General features: G+C 54.7%; 1 protein-coding gene across 1 annotated transcript; it reads left to right on the top strand.

Annotated features, from left to right (window-relative positions):
• Positions 1-6: 6 nt before the first annotated feature.
• ZNF703 (zinc finger protein 703) lies at positions 7-3937 on the top strand. The gene is made up of 2 exons (XM_011960718.1): positions 7-118; positions 1040-3937. Exons 1-2 carry the CDS (start codon positions 38-40, stop codon positions 2564-2566), a joined length of 1608 nt encoding a protein of 535 aa, XP_011816108.1. The 5' UTR covers positions 7-37; the 3' UTR covers positions 2567-3937.
• The last annotated feature ends 6373 nt before the right edge of the window (positions 3938-10310 follow it).

The following is a 10310-nucleotide window of genomic DNA, read 5'->3' as shown; positions in this document are numbered from 1 at the left end:
GCGCCAGGCGAACCGGCTCCCGATCAGGGTCCTGAAGATGCTGAGCGCTCACACTGGTCACCTCCTGCACCCGGAGTACCTGCAGCCGCTGTCCTCCACTCCCGTCAGCCCCATTGAGGTCAGTACCCGGCCGCTGCCCCCCGGCGCCGGCCCCATTCCTCCCACCGCGGCCGGGACCCTGACCCAGCTCCCTGCGTCCCGGGGCTCGGTGCGACGCCCAAGTCTTGTCACGCCGACGGGCTGAGTGATGAGGGGCAGAAAACCGAGGGATCAGAGCCCACCAGGGCCTCCCCAGGCTTCCCCGTGGAAGGATCTCCTTCCACGCTCGCCCTTCGGAGCTCCGTGTTTTCTCTCGGATTGGATTTGCTCTGGAGTCCCCTCTGGGTCCTTTACTTTTCCTCTGATCCTCAGTTTCCAGCCAGGAGGTGATCTCTGCTGGGCCTCCCCCGCTCCCCACGCCGGGCTGTTTTCTTTGAAGCCCTGGCTGCCCGGGTCCCACTCCGCCTCTATCCCAGCCGGTGAGGGTGCACGGCGCCCGGGCGCTCCCGATCCCGGGTCTTTCTTCCTGCCTCTTCCCTGGGTGCCCTCCCCGGGAGGGAGGTGCTACGGAGAGAGCGCCAACTGCAGCCCCTCCTTTAGAATCCGCGCTCCCGGCTCCTACCCCGCTGCGCCATTGCCAGAAACCCGTCCCAAGCGAAGTTCCCCCAAACTAAAGGAATAAGTTTTTTCCTGGGCCTGGAGGAGGGGGACATTAGAGGGAAGTGGCGAGTCACAGCCCCGACTCCAGAGACGTCACCTTCTCCGGCAGGGGTCCTGGGTGAACCCCTTCCGCAGGGCCTGCGGCGCACCCCGGGACCCAGAGGCAGTGTGGGCGCAGTTCCGCCAGATGCCGCACCTGGCCCGGCCCTCGCTCGCAGACCCTCTCCCCAGGTCCGCCCCGCCCCGTAGCGCCGCCGCCCAGTTCCCCGGGCGCCCCAGCTCGCCCCGCAGGCCTCTGGGTCTCACTCCTTCTCCCTCCCCCTGCTGCTGTCTCCCACAGCTGGACGCCAAGAAGAGTCCCTTGGCGCTGCTGGCCCAGACCTGCTCACAGATCGGCAAGCCGGACCCGCCGCCCTCCTCCAAGCTCAACTCGGTGGCGGCAGCGGCCAACGGGCTGGGAGCGGAGAAGGACCCTGGCCGCTCAGCCCCGGGCGCCGCCTCTGCGGCCGCGGCCCTGAAGCAGCTGGGGGACTCCCCGGCCGAGGACAAGTCCAGCTTCAAGCCCTACTCGAAGGGCTCCGGCGGCGGCGACTCCCGCAAAGACAGCGGCTCCTCCTCGGTGTCTTCCACCTCCTCCTCGTCCTCCTCGTCCCCGGGAGACAAGGCGGGCTTCAGGGTCCCCAGCGCCGCCTGCCCACCCTTTCCCCCGCATGGAGCGCCGGTCTCCGCGTCCTCGTCCTCGTCGTCGCCCGGCGGCTCCCGCGGCGGCTCCCCGCACCACTCTGACTGCAAGAACGGCGGCGGGGTTGGCGGCGGGGAGCTGGACAAGAAAGACCAAGAGCCCAAGCCCAGCCCGGAGCCGGCAGCCGTGAGCCGCGGCAGCGGTGGGGAGCCCGGGGCGCACGGTGGCGCTGAGTCCGGGGCCTCCGGGCGCAAGTCCGAGCCGCCCTCGGCGCTGGTGGGGGCCGGCCACGTGGCGCCGGTGTCTCCCTACAAGCCGGGCCATTCGGTGTTCCCGCTGCCGCCTTCCAGCATTGGCTACCACGGCTCCATTGTGGGTGCCTACGCCGGCTACCCGTCTCAGTTCGTGCCTGGCCTGGATCCTAGCAAGTCCGGCCTCGTGGGAGGCCAGCTGTCTGGGGGCCTAGGCCTGCCGCCGGGCAAGCCCCCCAGCTCCAGCCCGCTCACCGGGGCCTCCCCGCCCTCCTTCCTGCAGGGATTATGCCGCGACCCCTATTGCCTGGGAGGTTACCACGGCGCCTCGCACCTCGGCGGCTCCAGCTGCTCCACCTGCAGCGCGCACGACCCAGCCGGGCCCAGCCTGAAGGCGGGGGGCTACCCGCTGGTGTACCCCGGGCACCCGCTGCAGCCCGCCGCGCTCTCGTCCAGCGCCGCCCAGGCCGCGCTCCCCGGCCACCCTCTCTACACCTACGGCTTCATGCTGCAGAACGAACCGCTGCCGCACAGCTGCAACTGGGTAGCGGCCAGCGGGCCGTGCGACAAGCGCTTCGCCACCTCGGAGGAGCTGCTCAGCCACCTACGGACCCACACGGCCCTGCCGGGAGCCGAGAAACTTCTGGCCGCCTACCCCGGGGCCTCGGGCCTGGGCAGCGCCGCCGCCGCCGCCGCAGCCGCCTCCTGCCATCTGCACCTCCCCCCGCCCGCCGCCCCCGGCAGCCCCGGGTCGCTGTCCTTGCGGAGTCCACACACTTTGGGGCTAAGCCGGTACCACCCCTATGGCAAGAGCCACTTATCCACAGCGGGGGGCCTGGCCGTGCCGTCCCTCCCCACAGCCGGACCGTACTACTCTCCATACGCGCTGTATGGACAGAGACTAGCTTCAGCCTCGGCGCTGGGATACCAGTAACTACAGCTCTTTCCTCCACCCCAGCCCCCTCACCCTCCTCCCTCTCCCTCCCCCCTCCCCACCTGCCGTCGCCGCTGCAACCTCCACTACTGCTTGACCCTGCCGGGATTCCCCACCCAACCCTTCCCCACCGGACTGTGTATTTATTTACTATAATGTTAGCTTACAAGCTGGGAATATAAGTGCATTAACGGCCCACGAGTCAGTGGTATGCAAAAAGTCTGTGTTCCCCCAAATAATAATATTAATCCCACAAATAACGACGTGATCCCCGCCCCTCTTCCTTTCTGTTATTTTCTTTTTCTTAGATATAAGTTTTACATTTTTTATTCCTTTTCCTCTTTTTTTGGTTTTTGATTGGTTTGGTTTTAGGGAGAGGAGGGAGAGTTGGGGTCTTTGGGTTCTTCTAGACGTTTTGTTTTCCCTTCCTGGGGAGTTTCTTGCATGAGTCTTAACTTAAAACTACGTTTCCCCCTTCTCTTTTTCCCTCTTCCCCCTTCATTCCCTCTTGTTTCCTTCCATTTGAGGTTCTGTTTTTGTTTTGTTGTTGTTGTTTTGTTTTGTTTTGTTTCCTTTGTTGTACAAGTAACAGGAGATTTTTTTTGTAACTCATTTTGGGGGTGGAGGGAGCCACCTGGGTGGCAGGGGCCCTGGAGCTCTATTGACCTGGTACACTGCCCCGGGACTCCTCCCCGGCCACCCCCCACGCATAGGGTCCTTGGTCTGGACCCTGTCCCCCAAACGTAGGGCCTTGCTCCCCTACCTTGCTCTGAGCACGGAGAGCCCTGACCCCACCAGCAGGCTCGCCCCCAGAGAGGCCCAAGTGGTCTCACAGAGCCTTGCCGTCTACTGTCACCTTCCAGACTCCCGACCCTAACACCCAGTGGCCACAGTGCGCCTGTCGGGGCACCTGGAGCGCTCACCTGGTTGAATTCAAAGTCCCAGAAGGCCCTGCTGGCGTGAAGCCAGCCCCTTACATTTTGCGAAGTGCTTTATAGTCCTTGTTTTTCTCTCCCTCGTGGGGGCAACTACCCCACCTGGCGGTAGGGATGGGGTGGGTGACTCTCGCTAGATCCCTCCAAAGCAGACCGGTGGCGATGTCAGCGGACGTCACGAGCTCGTTAGCTGCGTTCGGGGAAGCTTGGGGCGTCAGGGAGCGCTCGGATCATGGCAGCCCCCGCCCTCTCCTAGGCCTGGCCCGGCAGAGCACCCCAGAGTAGACCCCGCAGCGACTGGGGTCTTCTCCCCACTCCTCCCTCCTTCTGGTCTGATGCGGCAGCGCGGGGGCTGCGGGGCCTGTTTGAGAAGAACAGAGCTCTCCCTTGGTAAGACTTATTTTGTTAATAAATGGAATACTTGGCTATATTCACACCGTGGTGTGCTTCTCTCTTGCCTTGCCCACACTCTTACTTCCAGACACCTAAGCAGATGCCCTTTTTTTTTTCTTGTTTAAAATGCCTTATGGTCTCCTTCTATGATTTCCGTTCAAGGACGAGTTTAATGCCTTTCCTCAAGAAATGGCGGAGAAAAAAACAAAACTTCTGCCAACGCATTACAAATAACATAAAACCACCTTTTAATTTTTTTCCCCCAGTTGGTTATGTAGCTCCTAGCCTCACTTCAAAGGCCTTGACATTTCCTGGGGCCAGGGTGGAGGGCATGTGTAAAAGTGGATTTTCCTCTGGGCCCAGATGCGAGGTGCTAAGGGGGCTAAGAAGGGACCCCAGGACCCCAGCACCAAGGGCTCCGGCAGAAACTCCCACAGCGCAGTCCTGGAGCCCGGCCGCCTGGCGGGCAGAAACGACATGCCTTTGGCGCCACCTGGTGGCAGGAAGACGAGCAACAGGCCTCGGAGAGAAGCCGCAGCCGGCACCAGCCCGGACGGCGCCTTGGTTCTTCCATCCTATGAACGCGGATTCCTACCTGCTGTTTCTGTGGGGCATTTCCTCTCTCCTGACCACAGGGTAAAGGCATCTGCTGAGAGGGTTGCTTCTTAAGGCTTGGGGTCTCCCTTCAGCCATCGCTGGGTTGTCGACCCGGGTCATCTGCGCTCCGGAAACTTTTCGAAGCGGGGTTTGGGTTTTGCTGAGAAGATGCCACTTTTCGAAACGGGGTTTGGGTTTTGCTGAGAAGATGCCACGATGACTCAGGACCTTGAAGCCACTCTCAGTCCGGAGGAGTTGGGCCCCTGGGACTGACCCGTCCATTTTCTTGAGTTCGCACGACTGACACTGGCCTCTGCATCCTCCGGCAAGAAAGGGCGGGTGCTGTTTACCGACGTGTTGGCCAGGATGCCTGCCCCCTATGCCAAAGACAGGCCCTGCGCGAGTGTCCAAGGCGGGAGGAGAGAAGGGACAGCTCCGGCAGGCCGAGCCACGTGCAGCCCAATGCAGACTCGCTGCCCTACCCCCAGCAGCGAGAGCGGGGTACGCCCACCAAGGCCCGGCCGCTCAGGCTCCGACTGCCAGACGCCAAGACCCCGCTCCATCCAGCTCCGGGGCGCACACTCCTTGCGCACGGGCCTGGGCGCGCAGGGTCACTTGGACGCGCTGCAAAACCGCCTCCTGCGCCTCTTCCTGGCCATGCTCCTCGTGTGATCTGCCTTTGGGGTTGTGCCGTTGCTTTTTCTGTAAGGATGCGACTTGGGAGTTCGTGCTCCGAAAGGTGCATGCTTTTGAAACGTCTGTGGCCCAAGGTCAAGTGCCGAGCGTAGGGTGGGGCCACTTTCTCTACGCTGTTTTTGGTTGTCCACAAACTCAACGACAGACCGGGCGGGGTGTGTGTGTGTGTGTGTGTGTGCGCGCGTGTGTGTGTCTTTTACCAAATCTTTGGATCTGGCAAAAGGAAAGGGATCCTGGGCTGCTCCTACCACTGGGCACTGGGAAACCCGAATTAGAGAAAGTGCCCTGAGACCAGATCAGAGTCTTCCTGGGAAACCAGGATTTCCAGTTTCTCGGGGTTCAATCTGGCCCGAATCTTTAAAAGAACGAAATGTAGCAACTCGTGGCCTTATTGTTTTTCTGTTGTTTTGTTCGTTATTATTTCTTTGCCATCTTCCCTTCCTCTGAAGGCCCCTCTTTCCTTCAGAGACCCACCCCCTCACCATGTTTTTTAATGCCTGCTAAAAATGATGGAAATTGATCCCTCTGTAAGGCGACTTAAACTTTTCTTTCGTACACTTCAAGTCTTCAGACCTCCCTATCTAAAAACCAAAGGGCTCCTCTTGTTGGGAGGAAGGAAGGAAGGGATGTAGTATCTCCCCCAACCAGCAAATTCCTTATACCAAAAGAAACTGTTCTAAAAGGTGTTTGGTTTATACCATAGGTGTGAGAATGCAGTTAGAGAACTCCTTAGACTACAGAGTTTCCCCCATAAAATTACTGGTGGCCTTTGGTGACTGGGAAGTTCACTGCTGGGCCTGGTTGGAATAGGCTGCCCCCAACTACCATTGTGGCCGCAAAAGGCATGTCATGTAGTCTGGAGTGTCCAGTTCTACTCTGAAAAGATGGCTCTCTCCACCTAAGAAATGTGACGGTTTTAATAAGCTGATGAAAAGTTTGTTACTTTCAATAGCCTAATTCCCATAAAACAAAGTTGCCATCCTAATGGAGGTGGTGCTCCCCATCCAGTGCTTATTTGCACAATTAATGCCTCCAGCAACCCTTTATTTGAGGGTCACCTCCACCTTCCATTTCTCCACCTCCTTCTCTTCCCAGCCCTCCTCTGCCTCTTTCTCCTAATCTCTCCCAGGCGCCAGAAATGGGGCCCGTGTTCCCAAAGCACCAGGAAGGGTGGAAGCCACAGGGCTGGAACTTGAGACACTGGACGTTCCTGGCTCCAGGTCCTATTTTCACACCTCTTGCCTGGTTATTTTTGTGGCCTTGTGGCAGCCATGGGAGGAAGGGAGGAGAAGAAAGGGGAAAGACTCACCCTCAGATATAGGCTGGACTCAAACAAAATCGTGTGGTGTTAAGTTTTTAACTTCCCAACTGTACACCCGCAAACCCATCTCCTGAGAACTTCACAGCCCAAGTGGGGGGTGTGGGGCCCTTCCCCATCTTTCTGCAGCCATAATTGCTCTGCCCTACCTAGCATACCGTGATTGTATCTCTGGGTACATGAACTAACTCCCTCCTGATGTATGTCTGGGTTACGGTGGAATTCATCTTACAATAATCCTGTGGCTCTACACTTTATTAATCATTCTGTAGGGGAAGCTGCACTCCAGTTTTCTGTTTGATTTGATTTCATTCATCCTGTCTTTTTGCAAAATAGATGGTTGAGTGCATCCGATAATGTATGGTTTAATTTGGAGCACTCTGGGTTTGAATTACCATTTTCATAATGTGCTGTGCATTAATGTGTTACATCATTTATAAAGAGGAATGTGCCGGGTTTCAAACTTTCTCCTGAAAGCCAAAGTCACCTAAAGGAAACAAAGCCAAATCACATCAACCCATCTTCTTACCTCCCTGCCAGAGAGCCTCCTGCCTCCCCAGCCCCAGTTCAATCTGCCAAAGCTCGTAAAACCCAACAGGAAGCCTTTGTATTCACAGAATGCAGGTGGGTGTCGAGGTTTGGGGGGAACTTTGCACATGGCTGCCCGGGAGCCGTCAAGGGCAGTACAAAGCTCCCCCTCATTATTGCATAACAACAGCTTTGCAGCCAACCCGATTTTCATTTTTTTTTCGGAGACCTCCAGTGGATGGCTCTTCGTCGACCCTAATCCCAGCACTCCCTCCCCAATGGCTGTAATAACACCAGCTGTCTGTTACTCAAACTCTGACTGAGGAGGAAAAAGCACTGATTATCCAAATACAGTCATTAAAGGGGAAATGTGTTTTTAGGACTGTCAGAGTGATTAATGAGGGCTAGCCGTCTTTGCAAATGCACTTGTTTAGTCTAACTGGCAGCTTCTATTTTCCTATTGATTTATTGCAGCCGTTGCCGGGCCTTGGTGTGTGCGAAGTCAGGGCACTTCACAACTGCGCCCTGTTTAAACAGGAAAAGCATGCACCATTTTGTCCAGGAGGGAGGGAACAGCCTAAAGTCTCTCCCTTCAGTTCGGTCTCCAGTGGCCCAGACCAACAAAGAAGACATTAAAAACCTGCGGCCCGGAGAGGGAAGGAAACTGCGTCTCTGGGTCGTCCCCGGTCACTTGGTTCCAAGGTCAGTGGAGACACACCATGGTCCCTGGACAAAGCCCTCCCTATTGTGACACTCAGCATGCCCACATTTTCTCGGACAGTCCCCCCAAACCAGCTGTCAGCTGCTGAGTCCAAGTTCAGGAAAGGCCCCCAGCAGAGGGAAAGGCAGAAGAAGGAAATGCTGATGCTAGGTAAGGGGAAAAACATAAGCAGAGCCACCCCTGGAGTCCAGGGTAAGGCAGAGGGGTCACTGCAGTAAACTGATAGACCAACAGCTGGTTTCCACCTTTACAAAGAGAAGAAGGTGAAGTGACTTCTATTGCAGAGAGTGATACCAACTTCTTTCCACTTGTACATTTCATGTTTTGACAAAAGATGTAGCTAATGACCAAAATTGAGAAATGGCAGCTTGAAAATAGAGTCCCAACTATTTGAGGATTTCACTTCCAGGTGGCCATCATCAAAGCAAACAGAATATACAGAATTCCTGTTAGGTGCCCAGCACAATGCTGGATACCGTAAGATGCAGAAGAAAACTCAGACAAAATTCCTGCCCCATTGAGCTGGGGGAGACAAGATGCACCCGTGAGACAGGGGGCAAGACTGCATTATACATAACTGCATTTCTGCTGATCTGAGAAAGTGCTAAATCATTCTGTGCAGACAGCGGAGAAGAGGATAGGATATAATAAGGTGCTAATTGTGCAGATCAGATGGTCGTGCCAGCCACAGGAGCTGGAGAAAGGAGAGCTCACTGGGGCTGATATAGGGAACCTGGGCCCCCCCAATTCCTCCTAAGCCCATGCTCTTTTGAAGATGGGTGAGGTTCTCATTCTATAGTGATGAGAAGGTTGAGCACCCGAGTCAGTAATTTCCATTTCTAGAGCAGATCAAGGAACAGACTTAATTAAGGCTATATAAACACATTGAATTTTCTTCTACCCACTCTCTCCCTAATCAGCTTATTCCTTCCCGACAGCATTCCCGGCATGGAAATGGTTGATACGTCTTCCTAAATGAAAAATACCTTTCCAGGTTTTCCTGGGATAGTGGCATATCACCAGCATTATTAACACTTCCTAAAACAGAAAAGGCTGCTAGCAGATTTAGATTACATATGAACTGGGTTGCCTTTTTCTTAAGAGAATATAATTTGAACCTGTTGGCTGAGAGAAGAGGAAGAGACTATATATATCTTTTTTATTCCAAGACGGAATCTTGCTCTGTTGCCCAGGCTGTAGTGCAGTGGTGCAATCTCTGCTCACTGCATTCTCCGCCTCCCAGGTTCAAGCAATTCTCCTGCCTCAGCCTCCCGAGTAGCTGGGATTACAGGTGCACATCACCACTCCTGGCTAATTTTTGTATTTTTAGTAGAGACAAGGTTTCACCATGTTGGCCAGGCTGGTCTCAAACTCCTGACCTCATGATCTGCCCACCTCGGCCTCCCAAAGTGCTGGGATTACAGGCGTGAGCCACTGTGCCCGGCTGGAAGTGACCATATTTTATGAACTTCAAAATGGAGACAAATGGTATACGTGTACTTTGATGAGCTTTAGGGCTCTCCTGGAAAGTCCAGAACATCTAGTCACTATGCACATAGTAGAAAGGGCATTGAAATGAGTCAGAGAACCTAGATTTTGTTCTGGTTTCAAAACCTAATTGTCGTGTTTCTTTGAAGAAGTCACTTAGTCTCTCTGAACCTATTTTCCCATTTCTGAAATCAAGTCGTTGGGCCTTATAATCTTTAAGGCTTTTCTAACTGGAAGAGTCTATGATCTTCTAAAATGTTGGAAGAGTGAAGCATTATGATGATGAGAGTTGCTTAGAACACTCTGTCTTTGACCCTCATCAAACGCAATTCTAAATTTCCTGTCAGAACAGCAAACAGGGAAGACCCAGAAAAAGAAGGCTCATGATTTCACCTCAGCAATGAGCGGGTAGGGGGTGTATATATATACAAAGAGAGAGAGAGAGAGAGAGAGACATGGTCTCACTCTGTTGCCCAGGCTGGAGTGCAGTGGCTCAGTCTCAGCTCACTGCAACCTCCACCCTGGGGCTCAAGCAATCCTCCTGTGTCAGCCTCTGAGTAGCTAGAACTACAGGTGCATACCACCATGCCTGGCTAATTTTTTGTTGTTGTTGTAATTTTTGTAGAGACAGTGTTTCGCCCTGTTGTCCAGGCTAATCTTGAACTCCTGGGCACAAACAATCTGCCCGCATCAGCCTCCCAAAGTGGTGGGATTACAGGCATAAGCCACCGTGCCCAGCCGGAACACAGGAAGAATATTGCAATGCGGATCTTTTCACCCAGAGAACTGACTCCAACAAAGTGAATTATTAAATTTTTATTTAATTGGATGCAATGCTGTGTATAGGGTGATGTAGGGATTTCAGAGACTATGTTGGGGTGCTTAAGTGGGTTAGGAATTATTTAAAATAATTTTGAGACTGCTGTGAGGTTAAATCAAGGTCTACAAAAAGAATCAGATTTTTCATAGCCTACAGCCAGTAGCTTTTGAAAAATGGGGGAGAAAGAAGGAAGGAAGGAAGGAAGGAAGGAAGGAAGGAAGGAAGGAAGGAAGGAAGGAAGGAAGGAA

Source organism: Colobus angolensis, unplaced genomic scaffold, assembly GCF_000951035.1.
Source record: "Colobus angolensis palliatus isolate OR3802 unplaced genomic scaffold, Cang.pa_1.0 Scaffold52, whole genome shotgun sequence".
Taxonomy (NCBI): Eukaryota; Metazoa; Chordata; class Mammalia; order Primates; family Cercopithecidae; genus Colobus; species Colobus angolensis.
This window is presented reverse-complemented; position numbering and strand designations above follow the sequence as displayed.

What these genes read in the sequence shown, in the direction of transcription:
- ZNF703 (XM_011960718.1), top strand. Translation starts at nt 38, where the DNA reads ATGCTGAGCGCTCACACTGGTCACCTCCTGCACCCGGAGTACCTGCAG. An exon ending in CTCCCGTCAGCCCCATTGAG is followed by an intron (nt 119 to 1,039) that starts GTCAGTACCCGG and finishes TGTCTCCCACAG; the next exon opens with CTGGACGCCAAGAAGAGTCC.